The sequence below is a fragment of the Lasioglossum baleicum genome, chromosome 1 (genome assembly GCF_051020765.1).
Source record: "Lasioglossum baleicum chromosome 1, iyLasBale1, whole genome shotgun sequence".
NCBI lineage: Eukaryota > Metazoa > Arthropoda > Insecta > Hymenoptera > Halictidae > Lasioglossum > Lasioglossum baleicum.
Genome location: NC_134929.1, coordinates 2,645,219 through 2,668,317, shown reverse-complemented (window position 1 = coordinate 2,668,317; position 23,099 = coordinate 2,645,219). Strand labels below are relative to the sequence as shown.

Genomic DNA, 23,099 nt, shown 5'->3' with positions numbered 1-23,099 from the left:
CGCGAGAGGGTTAGTGGTACGGATGTTATTTGCCCAGACAGCCAAAATCCTTGATTGTGTCCAGGCCACAAATGCGCGTGAGGGCTCGTAGTGTTCCCTGGACACAATCTTGGCACATGATGTCGTTGCCACAATCCGGGATATCGTGCCCAGTTTAACGATCGGGCCGTTGTAAGAGGGCAGCACATAGCCGCACTAACTCTTCCTTTTTACTTATTTTGTACGCATTCGAGGCGGGAAAATTAAATGATAGATTTTATTTATTGTAGTATTTGTAGTAGTTTTCCTAGACTGCGGATCTTTATGCAAAATAAAAATTGTCTGCATCGATTGCAAGAGATAGAAACTAAATTGAATGTTACTTCTTCCCTCTTAACGGGTCTTTATGCAAAAAAGTTCTCGTCGTATAAGGGAAAAGAAAATTGATATTTTTTTATTTTTTAATACGCCGCCGGGGGAGTTGGTGAAGACATAGGGACTGTGATAGGGACAATGACACACAAGGAATAATAAATATTATAATTTTTTATTATTACTATGCTTTATTATTGGAAATTACAAAAATTTACAACCTTTACATGGACTTAAATCTACAGAGTGAGTCACCTAACGTTTGCACCTCAAATATCTTTGTTGTTTCGAAAGATACGTAAAATATGGTAAAGACAAAGTTGAATGGTACAATGGGGCTGACACGATGCTACAAAATTTTTGTTTTTATGTCATTTTTTTAGAGATATCAAGGTCATCTTGACTTTTTTAAATGGAATGAGGTATTTTTTAATACATCAATCGATGCAGCTGGACATTCATTATAAAAGAGTACTAACTTATGTACAGTCAGCGACAATAATAAGTGGACACCCTTAAAAATCGCACAACTTTTTAGAAATTGGTCCAAAGGACTTGAATTCTTTTAAGATGTTAGACCGGCTAGTTCGCTAGAGAATAAGTAAACAAAAATTTATTACGATTGCAATTGGTAGTAATTATACAAAATATTAAAAAATGATGTTTTGACAACTTTTTTATCTGGGTCTGTAACGATAATTTAAAAAATGCATAATTACTACCAATTGCAATCGTAATAAATTTTTGTTTACTTATTCTCTAGCGAACTAGCCGGTCTAACATCTTAAAAGAATTCAAGTCCTTTGGACCAATTTCTAAAAAGTTGTGCGATTTTTAAGGGTGTCCACTTATTATTGTCGCTGACTGTACATAAGTTCGTACTCTTTTATAATGAATGTCCAGCTGCATCGATTGATGTATTAAAAAATACCTCATTCCATTTAAAAAAGTCAAGATGACCTTGATATCTCTAAAAAAATGACATAAAAACAAAAATTTTGTAGCATCGTGTCAGCCCCATTGTACCATTCAACTTTGTCTTTACCATATTTTACGTATCTTTCGAAACAACAAAGATATTTGAGGTGCAAACGTTAGGTGACTCACTCTGTAGATTTAAGTCCATGTAAAGGTTGTAAATTTTTGTAATTTCCAATAATAAAGCATAGTAATAATAAAAAATTATAATATTTATTATTCCTTGTGTGTCATTGTCCCTATCACAGTCCCTATGTCTTCACCAACTCCCCCGGCGGCGTATTAAAAAATAAAAAAATATCAATTTTCTTTTCCCTTATACGACGAGAACTTTTTTGCATAAAGACCCGTTAAGAGGGAAGAAGTAACATTCAATTTAGTTTCTATCTCTTGCAATCGATGCAGACAATTTTTATTTTGCATAAAGATCCGCAGTCTAGGAAAACTACTACAAATACTACAATAAATAAAATCTATCATTTAATTTTCCCGCCTCGAATGCGTACAAAATAAGTAAAAAGGAAGAGTTAGTGCGGCTATGTGCTGCCCTCTTACAACGTCCCGATCGTTAAACTGGGCACGATATCCCGGATTGTGGCAACGACATCATGTGCCAAGATTGTGTCCAGGGAACACTACGAGCCCTCACGCGCATTTGTGGCTTCGACCCGCTTGGTTGTCTGGGTATTAATCCGTTCTCATTGACCAAATTATTGAATGATAATTTTAATTGTTTGGTTTTACGCAAACGATACAATTCATCGTTAGCCGGGTTTGCAGTATTGATCTTGGTTTTCTTCGATACTGTTAATTTAAATTGTCCCAAAATATATAAACCGCGGTCAATTTTGAAACTCTGCTCAATGTAGTGATGGGCACCATCGACTAAAAACTATCGACTAAATCGATAGTATTCAACTACTATTTTCAGTCGACTGATTTTTTAAACTATCGACTGAATTTAGTAGTGGTGGGGTTACTATTTTCAGTCGACTGTTTACACGTCGCCATCTTGAAATTTCAAATGTCAGTGTCAGACGATGAAACGAAAAGGTTAGAAATACATAATTATGACAGGACGTGCAAATATGCAAGTAATGAAATATGTAATAGATATTTCAATACTTTAATTCATATTGGATGTTAAAATCTTATTGCTATTTATGCAATATAAACTATATATGCGATATAAATAAATTGTGTACATTTATATTTATAACGTAGTGTATGAATTTATTATTAAATAAAGACAAAATCATTCAATCACGAAATTTAATATCTCTGTACTGTCCCATACTGTCCTACTATTCATTTAACTAGCGAACATCGAGAATAAGAGTAAATACGAGAATAACCTGTAAACGACTGAAAACTATCGACTAAATTCAGTTACTGAATCAGTCGCTTAAACTATCGAGCTATTGGTTGAATTTTAACGGCGGATGTTTTGAATAAATTTTATAAGATTTACTATCAAATACATTCACTCATTAGCGATATCGAATTATTAAAAATTATAAAAAAATTATTTTTATTATTATTAATTATTTAATTATTGTCTGGTATATTTACCCCAATTTACTCTTACTGTGCCTATAATACTAAGTGAGCACTGCAGTACAATGCTGTAAGAGTGAGTGAGAAATGAGATTTATACGTAGGCATAGACTATAGCCCGCAATCTAGACGTATAACCACTAAAACGAAATTTCAGTCGACTAAAAACTATCGACTAAATATTCGATAGTATGTAGTAACTACCCTGATAACCAAATTCTCGATTTTTGCCTGGGATTCTCCGCGCGTATTAGTAGCTATTTTTGCCGTCTAATAGCGGAGGGCAATAGCAGAAGGCAAATTGAAGGCAGCCAGCCGGCCGAAGCTGAATTTGTTTAAGAGGGCAGTACCGTCGCGTCTACTGATCTGATTGGCTAATATCGTTTTACAGGGCCGCATCGTCGGTGAGGGTAGTTCGCACTGATGTGGCAGATGTCAGCAGCGAAGTAATCGAGCGCACGAGGAAGAAGATCGATCGACACCAATCGATACGATCAGCGTGTCGTTCGGAATAACGCATACGGTCGTGCGCAGGCGCGGCAGCTCCCCACTACGCACAGATGCACATTTTGTGCACATGCAAATTTTACTTATTCTCATATTTATGTTATTTTTCTTAGACTGCGGATCTTTATGCGAAATAAAAATTGTCTGCATAGATTGCAAGAGATGGAAACTATAAAAATTGCATTGCCATACCATTTTCTCTACAGTTCAATTTCAATTCATTACATTTCGAAATTTATTGAAATGTGTTTATGGAAAAAAAGTGTCGTTCGACGGAAAAGAAAATTTATATTTTTTTTATGACTACTATACACTTATTTTAATGTTTAAATATTAATAATTTTAAATTCAGACTACTCAATATCAGAAGGGATAATAAATGAATGAAGTAGGAAATAATAAATATTATATTTTTTCATTTAGTTTGATTATTTTTCTTTATTAGTCAACTATTAGTCAAATTTTTACAAACCTTGACTTGCGCGAACACAGAAGATGATTTGCAGGACAAATCTGATAAACAGGTTCTGGATGATCAGCTTTTCTTCGTAACTCCTCCCGTGAATCGCTCGAGTACAGTGCTGCTCTCACCGCATTTCTTCTTGGTTGAAAATGGTTGAAAAGAGGATTGTCTTATTATACAGACCTGCACAGACCTGGGCGACGCTGGCTCGAAAAATACATGTTGCTGTTGCTGCTTCTCACCAAAGAGGACTGAAGAGGACTAATCCCAACTAATCCTGACTAATCCTCTTTGCTTCTCACCTTCTCTTGCTCAGTAACACTCAATTACACTCAGTAAGACAGTTCCAGTCCCCACGTCATCCACTCCGACAAAGGAGTTGCAGGCTGCAACAGGCTGCAACTTGCAGCAACATGTGTTTTTCGAGCCAGCGTCGCCCAGATCTGTTATATATTCGCCAATCACATCATCACATCAGTACGACTCGACGGTACTGCCCTCTTAAACAAATTCAGCTTCGGCCGGCTGGCTGCCTTCAATTTGCCTTCAATTTGCCTTCAATTTGCCTTCTGCTATTGCCCTCCGCTATTAGACGGCAAAAATAGCTACTAATACGCGCGGAGAATCCCAGGCAAAAATCGAGTTAATCCCACCTTGAGCAACTCGAACAATAGCGCAGCTCGGAACGGGCCAATTCTTAGCTCTAGGTAGGATTATCCCTCGGCAGGCCTGGTTATCAGGGTAAATAGTAATTAGTCGATAGTTGAATTTAGTCGATAATGCCCATCACTAGCTCAATGCTACATACAACATTTGTAAAGTTCGCCTTTCTGATTTTTTAAAATCCAAACATACTTTCTCGTATGTTTGTCTCTGACTTTTATGAATCGTAATCGCTTCAGCAAGAACCACTGGAAATTGACTACGTGTGATTTGATATTTTTCCTCACTCGACATATTTACTTGATTCGAAACTTTTATTATTGGTGTTAAATTTTTATGAATATTTGCATTTTTCATATAATCACGATAACGAGTTCTTACTTTCACTCCCAACCAGCACAGATACAGCTCAAAGATAGCAGAAAGATGTCTGCCGCTAGACATTCAGATGTCTGAAAGATGTCTGCGAATGTCTCCGGAAAGTCTCTACAGGGGCTCCGGAAGGTCGTTTGTTACAAATTTGCCTGTCTTAAAGTGGTCTTTAGAATGACTGTTCGTCGTGTTTCAGGCATTGTAGAGACTTATTTTTTATATTTCACAGCCGTACTAAGGCATCATTCAGACCAATTCAGACATGTTCCACGACTCTGTCGGGCATCTTTTAGGCGACTTTCAAATGTCTCTTGAGCTTGTTAGAGAGACCTATTCATGCAAAAAGGGAGTGGGAGGGAAAAATCAATTTACGATAATAGTTTAAAGTAAACGAACAAATAGTTTATTAGAATAATATATGTACTATTTTATAATGTATATTATATAATAATATCATATATATACTATATTATAATATTATATACTATATTATAATTTATATACTATATTATAATATTATATCTGTAGTTGTCAGGCAGAACGCCACATGTCACATATACTTTTTTCTGGTAAATACGTAAATCCTATACTCTAAAACTCAATTAATGCATAAACTGAGATTTTTGAAATTGTAACATGCGGCGCTTTTCCTTACAACCACAGATAGACAAATCATAAAAATTAAATTATTAAAAGTAAAATAAAATACTATATTCAGAATAAAATATCACGCACTTAAAACATTAAAATTAATACACTTAAATTAAAATTAAAATATAAAAATTGAAATAAAATATACAGTTGAAACATCAGAATCAGTATACAGGGTGGTTCACGCAACTTGCACACCTATAATAATTTTCAAAGTATGCGTTGCACGAAAAAGTTTTGTATACAGAAGTTGCATGGTCTGAAGGGGTACATTATGTAGTGTATTATTTTTTTGACAGGTGGACGCGTAAAGGACATGTGAAGGTCAACTTCATTTTTTAAAATGGAATGAGGTATTTTTTAATACATCAATGCTGCAGCTGGACATTCGTTATAAAAAAGTACTAACCTATGTATGTCAAAAAGTTAATAGTTCAGGAGATATTTCAATTTAAATAACTCTAAAATACCATTACTGTCGTACTAAGACGTTACATAAGTAAGTAAACACTAACGTCTTAGTACGACAGTAATGGTATTTTAGAGTTATTTAAATTGAAATATCCCCTGAACTACTAATTTTTCGACATACATAGGTTAGTACTTTTTTATAATGAATGTCCAGCTGCATCATTGATGTATTAAAAAATACCTCATTCCATTTAAAAAAATTAAGTTGACCTTCACATGTCCTTTACGCGTCCATCTACAAAAAAGCTACTAATATCTGATTAATGCTTATTCAGGGGGCCTGTTTCTGGCGCCTCACCCTGTATACTAAAATTAAAAAATATAAAAATTAAAATAAAATATAAAAGTGAAAATAAAATATTACTGATAATGTCTGTAGTTGTAAGGAAAAACGCCGCATGTCACAATTTCAAAAATTCGAGTTTATGCATTCATTGAGCTTTAGACTTTAGAGTATAGGATTTACAGTAGCGGACAAAAGTTTAAGACCGCTCTAAAGAAGACGATAACTTTTTTAATATTGTACTATACGATTTGAACTTTTTTGGGAAGCTAGAGCAATTAGTTTACTAAAGGATGTGAAAAGAAATTTTTTCAAAAATTGCAATTGATCGGAATTGTTGAAAAAATACTAAAAGTTGATTTTTTAATTATTTTGTGTGGGCCTATATTGAAAATTTAAAAAACACGTTTTGTGTAGATCTGTGTCAATCAAACATATCCTGAAAATTTCGTAAAAATCGGTCGACGTTGCAATGAGCTACAAACGTTTAAAGATGGTAGAAATTGCAGATTTTCACGATTTATTGCCGAAAATCTGCAATTTTTACCATCTTTAAACGTTTGTAGCTCATTGCAACGTCGACCGATTTTGACGAAATTTTCAGGATATGTTTAAATAAACAATCAACTTTTAGTATTTTTTCAACAATTCCGATCAATTGCAATTTTTGAAAAAATTTCTTTTCGCGTCCTTTAGTAAACTAATTGCTCTAGTTTCCCAAAAAAGTTCAAATCGTATAGTAAAATATTAAAAAAGTTATAGTCTTCCTTAGAGCGGTCTTACACTTTTGTCCGCTACTGTACATAGTTACCAGAAAAAAAGTCATGGAAACACGTTTGGAAGGCTCAGACAACAATGCAATTTAACCAACCTCCTATGTCAAAGTATTAGCGATCGAAAGTGAAAGTATATGTGACATGCGGCATTCTTCCTGATAACCACAGATATATTGAAATTAAAATCACTTGGTCACACTCGCTTTGTTCATGTTTCTTGCAGCTGCCGTCCACTTTGGCTTTCTCCGCTGCACCTTGAATAAGAATATCTTTGTTTATTAATTTGCACATGAATAATCATTATAATAATAATATTAAAATAAGGGTGATAATTACATATAACAAGGCTGGCCGTTCGATAATTTGCAAACGGTTTTTTGCCCTTTCGGCCCAATCAGCTATAGCAGACCGCCATGCCAGCACGTCAGTCATAATGATACCTAGACTTTCCTGGCGAAGTTGTAGCTGTTGTGCCCCCTGTATTGTGCACTTCTGCTGCCTAAAATAAAAAATTGTTATGTAGCATATCACATTCTGCTAATTTAATGAAAATGAAAGATAAATGTCAGCTATTTTAAGTGTATTTATTAAACAAGTCGCTGGTCTCTTCGGCCTCCTTTGCTTTTCTTCTAGCCTTCGTGTAGTCGTCTAGAAGCATTATATAATTATTATTTTAATTGTACATGTATGGTGTGTAACTACTTTAACTTACCAAAGGTACTGTTTTTGAAGATCTTTACAGAAAAGTACTCCCACGAAGGTTGAGGCAGTTCACATTGTTGGATTGCGTTGCTCAATTTTGATTTGTGTACCGGTGGCCAATAACATTTGTCGCCTTCCAGCCAACTATTTGGCACTGCTTCTACCGTTCCGTCCGCCAAAAATTGGACAACGGTCCATGTATTTGTAGGCATCTCCATTTGTGTGTATATATTCTAAGAATTGAAAAGTATGGTAAAATTTAGAGACTAATTTAAACATATATGTAATTACGACGTAAATATAATTAATTAGAGAATATATTTAGAAAAATAGCAAATAGAATGAAGGAATGGAAATATGACCAATTTTTGTTCATTTTTTGACTTCACACTTATTTACACATTAGGGCGGTAGACTCGTTTCCAGGATTGCAATCAATTGCAATCCCGCACCCTTGCAATCCTGGAAAAAGCAGTCTACCCCCTTACAATACCGAAAGTAAATACTTTCTTTGACTTTCTTGCCAACCCAATAGTAAACTTCGAATATAGCGGAAGGGCATCAGCAAAAAACACTGACGGTAACAAATAACAGCAATGGAAGTACTTACTTTTGTAAATATACACTCGTCGGATAAATTATCACTATTACAATACACTAATACAATTAGACACTTCTCTAAACCGACCAGGGGGTGTCGACCAGTGTCGACCATGTGCGCCGGACCAGAAATAGTAACTTCAACAGCGCCACTCGGGGTGAACTACGAAGACAGAGAAGCAGATATGTTTCTCGCAGGAAAGCACTGACAGAGAATATATGAAACAGCTTAATTTTTTCGATCACGCGGGTAAGCCGCATTTCGCGAAGAAGCAATATTTTTTTATGCTCTTTGTGTTGAAATATTCTCTGCATTATTGCGGGGTCCCGTACAGAGCCCTTTTTTGCAATTTGGCTCTTGGAACTTTGTAAACAACAAAAGTGTACGTTTTTATGGAAGAACTTTTTTTCTGTACACTTTTTCCAAATGCTCTTTGCGTTGAAATACTCTCTGTATTATTGCGGATTAGGGTGAGCGCATACTAGAGGGTCTCGAGAAGGCCGCGGAGCTTTGCTCTCCGTCTACCTGCTAGAGATTTGTTGCCGCATGGACTCCTTGCTCCCTTCCTCCAAGGCCCCTGCGGTCCGCGGCCTTCCCGCGACCATCTAGTATGCGCTCACCTTTAGCATGCAGAGCTCTTTTTTCGAAAAAGTGTACAGAAAAAAGTTCTTCCTTAGAAGCTGTATCCCCCTACTCCACCCCACTCTTTACCGGCGGCGTAGGAAAAACAACGTCTCCGGAAAATGTCTCTCAGTCGCCAAAAAGATATCCTTTATGGAGACGTTGCTTTTACGACTGAAATGAGACAGCTGAAAGACGTTCACCCTCTGCTGTGAAAACAACGTCTCCATAAAGACATCTTTTTGACGACTAAAAGACGTATCTTTGGGACATAGACGTTCAGACGGGACGACGACATGAAACAGACATCTATGAGACGATGTGTGCTGGTTGGGCTCCTACTCTGGCCAATTGAAAATCTAACCACAATATAGACGGAATTTTAGTATTTTCTTGAAAAGTAATAAATTTTAATATTCCGCATGTGTGTGCTCCATTAACCAATCCGTTTTCAACATCAATGTTATTAATAATTATCATATAGTTTATATTAATTTTTAATTTAATCTCAGTTAATAATTCGTTTTGAACTGATTGTTTTTTTAAGGATTATAATATAAATTTGTTTTTGTACTTTCATCGATATTCTTTGAAAATGTATTCTCGGGAGTAGAGATGATTAACTCACTCTTGCATTGGGATAATTTTGGATTATTGTAAGCGGAAACATCATCGTAAGATACAAAAAAAAAATTTTTTTTAACATTTTTTTTTTAATTTTAAAAAAATCGAAAAAAAAATTTTTTGTGTAATTACGTTTGTTTCTTCGGTGGAAACTTTCCGTTCTCTCGTATAAATTGCATTGACTTTCGAACTTCTTTCGAAAAAAACTAAAAAAACTAAAAAACTACTTGACCAAAATGGACCAAAATCTAATCAGCTCTAAGTTACAGCGGGGCACATCGATTGCATCATTCATCATCCTGATCGCGTTGTTACTTTTTCTGAAAACGTTAACGAAAAATTTGATACCATAGAAACAGACATACGCACACACACACACACACACATACGAACATTTTGATAAAAATAGTCTAAAATGACTCCAATGACCATGAAACGTGAAGATCTGCTAAAAAATCGATTTTCGATTTTCGGGGTCATTACAATAACTTCCCTATAAAATCGGGAAGTTAATAAATGAAACGAAATGGATGATTGGACTGTTGGAAGAACTAAATCAATCCGATTTGGTAAAGAGGCCGGTGCAGGTATACACCGATAGTCGATCCGTTATTGATTGGATAGCGAATCCGAGAGTAAACAACAGAAACAAACACATCCATAGGAAGTATCACTACATAAGAGACGAAAAGGATGCGGGTGAGATATCACTGCAACATATCAGATCGTCAGAACTTGAGTCGGATGCGATGACAAAAGATTTAAGCGTTGACATAATGTTGAAGCACTCGAAGAGTTTAGGTTTAGTATAGGTTTGAAATTCCCACGCGAAAGGAGGGATTTGATAGAGTGTCGCGTAGGAGAATTATTGTATTGAGGTTGGTACTAAGAAACGCATAGGATATTTATGTTGGATAGGTTATGCGCGCGCAGAGCGGTAACGCGGTGGCGTCGGCGTCGTATTTAGCGGGTAACGGTTAGGAGTTCCCTTTTTTGAAACGCCATTGGAGTTGTATCGAGTCATCGCCCATGAGCACATGTAATAAGCGTTCAAGAGCTTGTAATTGTCCAAAGAAATATGTATCAACCACATGGTATATAATAAACACTGTGTAATAGTCCTAACAGTCTATACATTTATTATATGTGCCGAGAAGCAAAAAGAGCAGCACCGTAACAACAGATTCACATGAGCGCTGCACAGTGGGACCTTTCGTCCAAATCGGAGACAAAATCAAAGAACTGTCGATAGAAATGAGGTAGAGCGATGAAATTTTTTTTAAATTAAAGCTGAAACAGCACAGAATATGGGAAAAATAGGGAGATTATGGTAAGAATGTTTTTTAACGTTGCGAAAATTTGTTAAACTTGCACAATTTCGAGAAAATTGTGGTTTTTCCAATACCACGCGCGGAAAATTTTTTTTTTAATTTTTACTATATATCATTTCCCGTAGATTTTTTCACGCTGATTTCAAATCTGGTCTCAAAATTTGTCTACGACCTCAGGATATTGCAATATCAATTTCTTGAAATTCTACATGTTTAACGAATTTTCTCAAGGTTAAAAAACGTTCTTACCATAATCTCCCTATTTTTCCCATATTCTGTAATGTTTCAGCTTTAATTTTTAAAAAATTTCATCGCTCTGCCTCATTTCTATCGAAAGTTCTTCGATTTTGTCTCCGATTTGGACGAAAGGTCCCACTGTGCGCCGTCTCCAGATTCTGACTTTTCGCCTCGGCCTCATGCTTTCGAAACTTCGGTAACGTGAAAACTCTGCCCGTCTGAGTGCCTGTTCGATTGCTTGCACGCTACACACAAGCGTACCTCTACTCTGCCTGTGTGAACTACCTGCCCGACTGATCGACGCCAACGCGTTCCTTCGATTTTTACGTTGCCGAAGTTTCGGAAGCATGAGTCGGAAAGTCGGAATCTGAAGACGGCGCGCATTTGAATCCCGGCGCAGCGAGCGGCACGGCGATAACAGAACATACGGACAATACATAGAACGTCCGTATATTAGGATATTCGGATAATGGGGGTACGGATACGGGAGTCTCTACTGTATTTAAAGAACAAGTAGACATAATTGAAATTGTAATTCTAATTGCAATTTTGTATAACTCAATATAAATAGTACCGTATACTCATCTTTTTTTATCGATGAATGTGATCACTAACTAAAATAAATTCCTAATAAGATAAAAAAATGTTAACAACCCATTCAACCCATTAAAAAGTGTTAAAAACGCGACTGAACATGTTGGTGGAAGTCCCATTTGGGGGTGAACGGAACAAAATTTAAGCTAGTGCTTGGGGTTTTCCAGCCATCTGGAAACCAGAAACGGTGTAGGTTCGAATAATTTTCTGTCAGGGCGGCGAAGGCTTCGGTCGCCGTGGCCAAGTGGTGCAATAAATACGGCCAGGTAACCCGACGCGCCACGGCCAGCCAGGCATATCGGCATGAAACCACTAATAAGTAAATTGCTGACCTTGTTTTTTTTTCGTAATTGTTTCATATAAATGACGTTAGCTGCTTCGTGTGGCGTTCTTCCGATTAAAAAAAGACTAAACTCGAGATAGAATTTGGACTGTGGATAGTGGATTTATTCAGTCTTCGAATAACGGCACAATCAATTTTCTACCGAAACCGAAATAATACCGGTATTTTTTCGGTTTTTCCAATGCTTAGGTTGCTCCAAATGAAAAAGGAACTACATAAAACATTCAGCTAAAGAACTTCCAGATGTACCTCCCAACAAAGTGATTTTTAGCCAGCCGAAAGAAGCACAGCCGATGTAGCCAGATGTATTTGGACCTTTTATACCGTCAAGGTACTAAACTTTATAACCGTAGCTACCTGCAACCGAACATACTCCTTGGTTTCAAATCCTTGCTTTAGTTTATTAAAAGGGAGTAGACTCGTTTTCAGGATTGCAAGGGTGCGGGATTCGTCTCTTCTCATCTCTCGATAATAATACAAACACGGGGTTTTTCACTAGTCAAAAACGCGAGATAAAAGATCAATCTAGGACACTATCTGCCTCAAAAGTCCTATTTTTTCGTTTACGAGGCGTAATTGGCATTATTCGGCAGCATGTATATGAAAATAGCTTGTATGCTTCCGAATAATGCAAATTTCGCCTCGTAAACGGAAAATAGGACTTTTGAGGGAGATGGGGCCCTAGATCGATCTTTTATCTAGCGTTTTTGACTAGTGAGAAACCCCGTGTTTGTATTATTATTGTGGGGTTCGAATAAATTAACATTAGGTCTAAGAGCGTCTAGCTTTAAGTATTTTGTATCCTGACCATTTGGGACACAGATAGTTTGCAGGCGAGCGGCGATGGCCTGCAGAACCGTGTCAAAACAGTCCCAAACCTTTGCGGAAAAAACCGTTACGTTTATTACTCAGGTATAGATCGTGGGGGAGAAGTAAAAGAACGACTGGCGACGAGAGCCCTTGACGAAGGGAAAATAGGCAGAGTGACTCTGGAAGACAATGCGAGCAGATCGAACTGCACAGCGTAGAACAGCTTAGTACCGAGTGGACTTTTCTTTTCGATATAGTTAGTTTAGGTTAGCTTAGTATCGTTAGATCTTAAATAAAGTATATTTTCTTTTACGTTATCTTACCCTTGCAATCCTGGAAAAAGGAGATACTGGAACTGCAGTTACTCGAATTAATATTCGGACGTTCTAAAACAGACGAGAACTTTTTTAATATTGTACTAAACGATTTGAACTTTTTTGGGGAGCTAGAGCAATTAGTTTACTACAGGATGTGAAAAGAAATTTTTTCAAAAATTGCAATTGATCGGAATTGTATGAAAAAATACTAAGAGTTGCATTTTACAACTTTTTTATATGGGCCCATATTGAAAAATTGAAAAATACGCTTCGTAGATCTGTGTCGACTAAACATATTTTGAAAATTTCGTCAAAATCGGTTAACGTTGCAATGAGCTACGTTTAAAACGTTTAAAAATGGTAAAAATCGCAGATTTTCAGCCTATAACGAAGAATTCTTACATCTTTCAAGGCCTGTCGTTTTTTTCCCGCATCAACCGATTTCGATGAAACTTTCACAGTGCGTATTATTTACGGAGGCCTAGAAAACGTACTTTTTAAATTTTCAATATAGGCCCGCACGAAAAAGTTGTAAAATGTAACATTTAGTATTTTCTCTGCAATTCCGACCAAATGCAATTTTTGAAAAAATTTCTTTTCACATGATGTAGTAAACTAATTGTTCTAGCTCCCCAAAAAAGTTCGAATCGTATAGTACAATATTAAATAAGTTATCATCTTTTTTAGATCGTCCGAATATTAATTCGTGTAACTGTACGTATTAGGGGATAATTAATGTATTACGAGTTTATTGATTTATGTGTAGGTTTACTCTTAATGTAACTGTAAAGAAAATGGAACGGCAAGGGGGGAAGAAGTAACATAAGGAAGAGATAACAAAAAGGAAGAAAGTGCCCTGTATAACTAACGGCATTCGGCACATTAGTGCGACTGTGCTGCGACTGTGCTGTGCTAATAAATAAGATTGTCACGCCTTCCTTTTTAAATGAAATAAAATTTGATTCGTTTCTAATGAATATTTATATGAGCATTATAAAATAAATGTAGCTTTTATGACGAGAATTTTTTTGCATAAAAAAGTAACATTCAATTTAGTTTCTATCTCTTGCAATCGATGCAGACAATTTTTATTTTGCATAAAGATCCGCAGTCTAGGAAAACTACTACAAATACGACAATAAATGAAATCTATCATTTAATTTTTGCCGCCTTGAATGCGTACAAAATAAGTAAAAAGGAAGAGTTAGTGTGGGGATCGTGGATTCCCCCTCCCCTATTTCGGTCGAGTGGGGGTTAGGCGACGCGGTGAGCGCGCCTAGCCGTCCGCCATGATCGCTCTCTTCCGTTCGGACCGCCGAGGCACGACGATCGTAGACGTCAAGCCCTGTGAGTTATTCAGTGTTCCTGACCATTAGAACCAACGATTTAAATCCTGCTGAACCTCCGCGAGTAGGCGCGGTGTGCCTTATTCATTAGAGGCAAAGAAACATACATTAGTGCGGCTGTGCTGCCCTCTTACAACGGCCCGATCGTTAAACCAGACACGATCGGTCCGGATTGTGGCAACGACATCATGTGCCAAGATCGTGTCCAGGGAAGACTACCGAGCCCTCACGAGCATTTGTGGCGTGGCCACAATCTAGTCATCGTGTGGCTTGGACAGCTGCGAGTGGCGTTCGACCACTGTACGTGACCCAGGGGGTGTCGACTCTGGTACTTTTTCGAAGCACTGTTCAGGGCGCCCTCTCAGCTAAAGATAAGCCGAACCGAACTAAAACGTATATGTGTTGGTGATCACACAAACGTGTACTCACACATAGTTAACCTCGCATGTACGAGTAATCGTATTCATCGCTAGCTATTTATAGTTATGAATTGGGTTTTTTAGAAAAATTAATTTACAACGGTTATGTATGTGTACATATTTATTATTATTGCAATATAACATATTCATATAATAATATAACATACTTATTCACAATAAACATACTTATTGTTAAATTTGGTATTTAGGATGTAGCTAATAATAACATAAGTTCCCTCTGCGCCGCTATCCCTTATACCTGGGTCCTCCTACCCTTAGACCAGCAATAAAAAACGGTCTTGTCGAAGGTAGACGTTGAACACGTTTACCTACCTAGGTTAGTTGAACCGAAGCGCTTGAGCGAGAAGTTTCTTCTGTACTTTTCATTTTTCTGAATAAACTCTCTATATCGAGTTTTCATATTCCTGTACTACGAATCTTTGGCATTACTTTATTTCATAACCTCGTAGAAATATCAACAGGTTATGGGCCCAGCACGCTTCCACTGCGCCAATCGTAGTCAGTGAATCCGCGAGTCTAGTGAAAACCGGGTGGATTAAGTGAGAGTGCATATTAGCTTTCCTGCTGTGTTTGCCGTTGCTTATTGAAAAGAACTGCTACTGAGAACAGTATTGTGTTATTGCTAAGTTGTGCATCATTATTATTGTGCTCTGGTGCGATAACAGTCTTGCATATAAAATGACTGAGAAAGATACAATCAATCTAATCAAGTTAGACGGCAAGAACTACCAGATGTGGAAATTTGGAATAACTTTCCTGCTCGATGCAAAAGAATTGACAGAGTTTGTGGATGGCACGGATACAGAGCCAGATAAAACTACAAAACTGAACGATTGGAAAATATGGAAGAAGAACAGATCGCAAGCAGCTGTGATTTTGCTCAGTTCGGTAGACCAAGCGTTGCACCCGAACCTGATAAACTATGCGAGCCCTAAAGCTCTCTGGAACAAATTGCATGCACTCTACGGAGAAGCTAGTGAAGATGCAGCAGTTACTGCATGGCAGCAGTACTATGATTTCAAGATTACCGATAGTGAGCTCGTAAATGGGCAGATTGAAAAGTTTGAAAGCATATGCAATAAGCTTGAAAGTGAAAATGAGAAGCCCACGGAAAAATCTAAAATCTCAAAGTTATTAAGCAGCCTAACACCGAGGTTTTCAGCATTTAGAATGGCATGGGAATGCACGGCTAAAAACGACCAAAAATTTGAGAATCTAGTCGTGAGAATTATTCGTGAAGACAAGCGACTTAAAGAGTCAGAGGAAGAGATGGCTACACTTGCCCTACAAGTAAATGCGATAAAAATGAAAAATGTTGATGATGAAAAAGTTAATAGTGCGACAGTGATGGACAGAGAAGAGAGAGCAAAGAAAATACGCGAATTAAAGAAAAGAACGAAGTGTAATTACTGCAAACAAACTGGACATTGGGCCAGGGAATGTTGGGAAAGAAGAGAGAGAGCAGAGAAGAGCGAGAGAGACAGTTGTAATAAAAACAGTGAATGTGCGACAAGTAGTGATACGTATGTGTGTGAAATATCAGTGCTTAATAGTGAGACCACTCTAGAAGAGGAAGACTTTTGGATCGGAGACACGGGTGCGAGCATGCATATGACACCGTGTAGAAGCTACTTTTGCCACCTCGAGCCTTCAACAACTGTTTTGCACGTGCGCATCGCTGACCATCAGTTGCTACCTACAGCGGGGTTGGTACAATAAACATCCAAGCGGAACTAAACGGCAAATTTTATGATAGGCAGCTCACAAATGTTCTTTTCGTGCCTACCTTGAGACGGAACCTTTTTTCTATAACGGCTGTTAACAGAAAGAAATTTTCATTTCACTCTTACAGTGAGCACTGCCAGGTAAAAGACAGAGATGGAAAACTGTCGTGCGTCGGTGTACGCTATGGTTCTCTATTCCGTATGCTGTTAAGGGTGGTGACTCCTGCCGATTGCAATTTAGCAGTTGACTCTACTCTAAAGTTATGGCACGAGAGGATGGGTCATATAAATTTGCAAGCAATTAAAACTTTGGAAAACTCGGCAGCTGTAGCAGGTCTAAAAATCAACAGCAGAGAAGATTTCTTTTGTGAACCATGTGTATTGGGGAAGCAAACTAGAAAGCCCCATAAAGTAATTGAGAAGGAAAAGAATTTCCAACCAGGTGAGATGATTCATACGGATGTCTGCGGTCCTATTAATGTTGAGTCCCCAAGAGGTTCAAAATATTTTTTACTTTTTAAAGATGAGTTTTCGGGCTACCGCACGGTATACTTTTTGCGTAAAAAATCAGAAGTTTTTGTTGAATTTAAGAAATTTGAAAGTTTAATATTGCGGCAAACGGGAAACAAATTAAGAGTTTTACGTTCGGACAACGGTACAGAATATACATCCCTCCAATTTTCCGAGTTTTTGAAAGAGAAAGGTATTGTACAAGAATTTTCATCTCCATATATTCACGAGCAGAACGGACGAGCCGAGCGTGAAATTCGCACAATTACTGATTGCGCAAGATCAATGATGATTGGAAAATCAGTGGCAAAACAACTCTGGACGGAGGCTGTGAATACAGCGGTCTATTTATTAAATCGCGTGTTATGCAAACAAAATAGGAATAAGACTGCATATGAATTATGGTTTAAACAAAGGCCGGAAGTGAATCATTTGAAAGTCTTCGGATCTGTTGCTTATTTAAATACTCCTAAAGAAAAAAGATCAAAATTTGAACCTAAAAGTAAGAAAATGATTTTTGTCGGATATGATAATAACTCGAAAAATTATCGTTTGTGGGACCAAGAAAACCGCAAAATCTATATTAGTAGTGATGTGGACTTTAACGAAAAGGGCGAAAATCAGAAAAATGAGGGAGGAATAAAGAACTTATTTCCTTTTCAAATCGAAGAAAACGAGAGTGGAAGTAATATCGAAGATAACGACAGTGGAAGAAATATCGAAGAAAACGACAGTGGAAGAAATATCGAAGAAAACGTGGACATCAATGAAGAAGGACTTCAAGAATCAGTGCAGAATCAAAGTGAAAACAGAAACGGGAATAATGAAGAAAATAGAGAAGACAATGAACGTTTGCGAAACAGAAATTCATTAAGACGACCGGATTGGTATGGAGTACCGCTAGCGTATAGTGTTGATGTTGTTCCGAGCTCGTATGATGAAGCCCGTCTATCTGACGATTCCAACAAATGGAAAAATGCAATGGACGAAGAAATGGCCGCGTTAAAAGAAAACCTGACTTGGAAAGTGTGTGAGTTACCTGCTGGCTGTCGAGCAATTGGATGCAAGTGGGTATATGGTCTAAAATCTAATGGTGAAGGAAAAATTGTACGATTCAAAGCACGCTTAGTCGCCAAAGGTTTTGCCCAACGCGAAGGCATCGATTATTTTGAAACATTCGCGCCAGTAGTTCGATATGAATCCATACGACTTATACTCTCGATATGCGCAAGTAAAGACCTCGAAATGTCGAAATTTGACATAAAGACTGCTTTTCTCTATGGACTACTGAGAGAGGATATATACATGGAGCAGCCACGGGGATATGAGTGCGGACAAAATCTAGTGTGTAAACTAAATCGAAGTTTGTACGGACTTAAACAATCACCTCGATGCTGGAACGAGAAATTTGTTAAATTTTTGAATAAATTTAGTTTTCGAAGTTTAGAAAGTGACAAGTGTGTTTTCATAGGGACTGTTAATAAAGATATAATTTATCTAGCACTGTATGTCGACGATGGGTTAATAGCATCAAAATCACAAAATGCAATAGACAAAGTTTTGTGTAATTTACAAGCCGAATTTAAAATAACTGCAGACAATAAAGTTGACCAGTTTATTGGTATTGAAATTGAACGGGATCGTAAAAACCGAACTTTAAAAATAAAGCAAACTAATTACATTAAGAAAATTCTACAGAGATTTGCAATGGACAATGCTAATGCGGTAAGTGTACCTGCTGAACCTGGACTATTCTTCAGTACCATAAACACGGACGAAGAAAACCAGATGGGGACGCGTATTCCCTACCGAGAAGCTGTCGGTTCCCTTTTGTTCGCTGCAAAGGTAACACGGCCAGACATTGAGTATGCTGTAAATACATCTAGCCAATTTTTGAATAATTATAGCACAGTACATTGGAACGCAGTTAAGAGAATATTTAGATACTTGGCCGGAACAATAGAATATGGGATTGTATACGGAAAAAGTGGGAGCATACTTGATTTAATTGGGTACACGGATGCAGATTATGCTGGGTGTTTGGACACTCGCAGGTCGAGAAGTGGTTTTATTTATCTATTAAACAACGCCCCGATTAGTTGGTGCAGTCAGCGTCAAGAGATAGTCTCACTATCAACTACTGAAGCTGAATACATTGCCCTAGCACATGGCATAAAAGATGCAATTTGGCTACAAAGAATGTTATCGGAGTTAAATATACAATGTAAAAAAGTTAAAATCCATGTCGATAATCAATCTGCAATTAAACTAGCGAATAACCCAGAATTTCACAAAAGAACTAAACATATTGACGTGCGTTATCATTTTACTCGTGAAATTGTGGAAAAAGGTTTAATTGAAATTAATTATGTAAAATCACAAGACCAACTAGCTGATATACTAACAAAATCATTGCCAAAGGAGCGTTTTCATTATTTGCGAAATTTAATGAATATAATTCTATAAGAAGTGGGAGCGACGGCCCTAAATAAGTGGGAGTGTTAAATTTGGTATTTAGGATTTAGCTAATAATAACATAAGTTCCCTCTGCGCCGCTATCCCTTATACCTGGGTCCTCCTACCCTTAGACCAGCAATAAAAAACGGTTTTGTCGAAGGTAGACGTTGAACATGTTTACCTACCTAAGTTAGTTGAACCGAAGCGCTTGAGCGAGAAGCTTCTTCTGTACTTTTCATTTTTCTGAATAAACTCTCTATATCGAGTTTTCATATTCCTGTACTACGAATCTTTGGCATTACTTTATTTCATAACCTCGTAGAAATATCAACACTTATTCATAATAAACATACTCATTCATAATAAACATACTCATTCATAATACAACATCTTCATAACAACTTCATACATAATACACAATACTTTATACCATTTAACATTTACCTTTATAACATTTTCTTCTTCATATAGTTGCGCCTTGGCATCCTTTTTTGCTTGTTATTCCTCCTATTTCATGGATTTTCCATTTGTTCCAAAAAGTAACTGCACAATCATATAAGAATAAGATAATTCAATTATATAATTTATTAAAAATAGAAATGTATACTGATGGAAATGGTTATGAATAGTAGACATTTACCTGATTCAATTTGCAGTTGCATTATTTTTGCATTCTTCTTCTTCGTGTAGTTGCGCCTTGGCATCCTTTTTCGCTTATTATTCCTCCTGTTTCGTGGATTTTCTATTGGTTCCAAAAAGTAACTGCAATCATATAAGAATTTACTTCAGCTTCTTTATCCAATCAAACATCATTAGCATACACTTTTATTGTTAATATTGGGTGATTTCATGTTATCTATTACCTTAATATACATATCTCTTCTTGAAGATTTAATGCAGTATCGTCTTCTGGTAAATCAACCCACATTTCTTCCTGTAAATGTGTATGCCTTTTTGGTAAAAGCAAACTAGGAATTGCGTCCTGCTTGAATTTGCACCTGACTAATGATGGAATAACATCGTCTTCTGTGAAATGCAATGCGCACACATGAAACTTCTTCAACTCGTGTTCAAATAGGCCATCTAGTCTTGGAGAATTTACGGCTTGCTTCCATTGCAGTGCTCGAACTGTGTCTTTATGAAAAACATGTGCAGGAACCATCAAACCAGATTTGCAACTAGGCACTACACACATGTATCCAGGCATTTTTGCAGCTTGATACTTTATAAATACTACACTTTCAAGTAAAAATACAAATACTAAAAATACAAAAGAGAACACACAAGAGAACTCCTTTTTAACTTATATCTTGCTATATTAAGTGGTATGAAGTAATTAATAATTATATTAATATAAAAGTTATTATATTGTAAAAGTAATTATATGTGATCTGACGTGGTCTAGCGATGTCAACGAGCGCGTCAGAAACAGTCAGAAATGTCAGAAATCGCTGGAAATGGCTGAAAAACCGACGCCGCCAGCAAAGAGTGGGGTGGAGCAGGGTGGAGTGGGGATACAGTTTCTATACCCACCGCCAGGTGCCGCCAGGGCACTACTCTGCTGCCACCAAGCGTAAGGACCGAGGAACGTCACTAAATTCGTTCCCACTTTTTAACAAAGGAGTCGACAGTGTCGATGTTACGGTGAAATAGGAGACTTCGTGAAGATCGACGTATTTCACTTTCGCGAATCACTACTCAGACGTTTCAGGAACACAAGATAATTTTATTTAAAGGTTGAATCGGCTTGACGTGCCGTAGCAGAGGTAACAGTCGACTAACTCGATACAAGAATTTAAAGTGTCTTATATACTAATGTATAATCTTATGGATATAATGGATAATCGTTGAGGGTGCAAGGGTTTGAGATTATTCTATGGTACAAAGTATTGGGCCGCTGAGTCACTGATGAACTTGGGCCTGGTGACGTGTTGCGAGGGTTGGCATCTTGGTCTTATCGGGCCGTGACATTCCCCCGTTTTTAGACTTTCGTTGCTCCGAAACGAACTCGTTTTCTCCTGACAGGTGCGATGTCAAATTCCGTGTAGTCTATAGTCCTCTTTTGGTTCTCATGTGTAGCAAAGATTTTAAATGAATTATTTTTGTTTTCAATATGTTGATTCTAGCAAATATGATTTGGATTTCTAAACTTTGTGTACAATTCTCTGGGTCACATACATTTTTGATTCTCGAGTAGTGTTCTACAATGTTCTCATCTAGTTTTATGTATGGTTTTAGATCTATTCCTACAATTATCCTTACATCGTTATGATATAAATATGTTTCTTGTATATCTTCTATGAATACGCTACTATCATTTAGAGGTGTTAGTGTAAAGCTACTTGCTAAGGTTATGCTTAAGGCTAGTATTATTCCCGTGGATGACATCTGAAATTTTAAGATTTATACAACTTTAGTCTATTTCCGTGAACTTTTATCACATTATTAGTTCTTAAGTTCCTACATATATAGTACGGCGTTTTGACTTCTAATATGACCGCTGGCCCTATCCATTCTGAATCTAACTTATTACTCTTATGATCATTGTGAATCCATACTTTATCGTTAACATTAAATAAGTTCTGTAACCTTATTTTCCTATCCTGATCTCTTTTATTCCTAGCTTTATTTTTTTCTATTGTTTTCTTTGCGGATTCTAAATACCCTGCATGTTTCTTGCTCCATAATTTAAAGAGTTGATTGTGCGTAAGCGTACTCGTAGCAGATATTGCGCTTGGCAAATTTGCTTTTCTACCAAAAGTTAATTCGAAGGGTGTATGGCCTGTTCCTTCATGGACTGCCGTATTGTAACCAAAACATATAAGTTTTAATACTTCGTCCCATTCTTTCTGTCTTTCTTTAATGCAAGTTCTAATAAGATCTTTAACCGTAGCGTGAGTTCTTTCAAGGGATCCATTGCTCTGGGGATGGAAGCTAGTTGTCTTAATATGTTTAATTTGGAATGCTTCTTCAAATCCTTGCATCAGGTTTGAGACGAAATTTGAAACTTGGTCTGTTAATATTTGTTTGGGTGCCGAAAAGGTGTAGATAAAATGTTCAATTAGCTTGTCAATAATCGATTCCGCACGCTGATCCTTCATCGGGATAAGGATTAGGTATTTGGTCAATTGATCTTGAATGGACAAAACGAATTGGTTACCCTTGGAGGTTATTGGTAATGGTCCAAAGATATCCATTGCAATTTTGTCGTTTGGGAATTCGGGAGTGTTCGGGATGCATGCCTCTTCTCGATGCCTAAGTCGATTGAGTTTTTCTTGCTGACAATAAAGACATTTGCCTATAAATTCTTTCACGTTCTTCTCTATGTTTTCCCAAAAATATTTTGATTTGATTCTAGCTATCGTCTTAT

At 37.0% G+C, this 23,099-nt stretch overlaps 1 protein-coding gene and 1 long non-coding RNA gene across 2 annotated transcripts; both read right to left on the bottom strand.

Annotated features, from left to right (window-relative positions):
- Positions 1-7,417: 7,417 nt before the first annotated feature.
- On the bottom strand, positions 7,418-8,542 carry LOC143208866 (uncharacterized). Its single transcript, XM_076423760.1, has 3 exons — positions 8,385-8,542; positions 7,785-8,007; positions 7,418-7,720 (listed from the first exon to the last, which is right to left on the bottom strand). Exons 1-3 carry the CDS (start codon positions 8,487-8,489, stop codon positions 7,647-7,649), a joined length of 402 nt encoding a protein of 133 aa, XP_076279875.1. The 5' UTR covers positions 8,490-8,542; the 3' UTR covers positions 7,418-7,646.
- Positions 8,543-15,131: 6,589 nt separating this feature from the next.
- LOC143209103 (uncharacterized) lies at positions 15,132-20,883 on the bottom strand. The gene is made up of 3 exons (XR_013009045.1): positions 20,593-20,883; positions 20,370-20,491; positions 15,132-20,272 (listed from the first exon to the last, which is right to left on the bottom strand). It is a non-coding gene; the product is annotated as an uncharacterized LOC143209103 (long non-coding RNA).
- Positions 20,884-23,099: the final 2,216 nt, after the last annotated feature.

Excerpts from the sequence above, each read along its gene's own strand:
- LOC143208866 (XM_076423760.1), bottom strand. The coding sequence starts at position 8,489 with ATGGTCGACACTGGTCGACACCCCCTGGTCGGTTTAGAGAAGTGTCTA. Across the intron at positions 8,008-8,384 it reads ACGAGTGTATATTTACAAAA|AATATATACACACAAATGGA; the intron begins GTAAGTACTTCC and ends TTCAATTCTTAG. Across the intron at positions 7,721-7,784 it reads CTTCAAAAACAGTACCTTTG|ACGACTACACGAAGGCTAGA; the intron begins GTAAGTTAAAGT and ends TAATGCTTCTAG.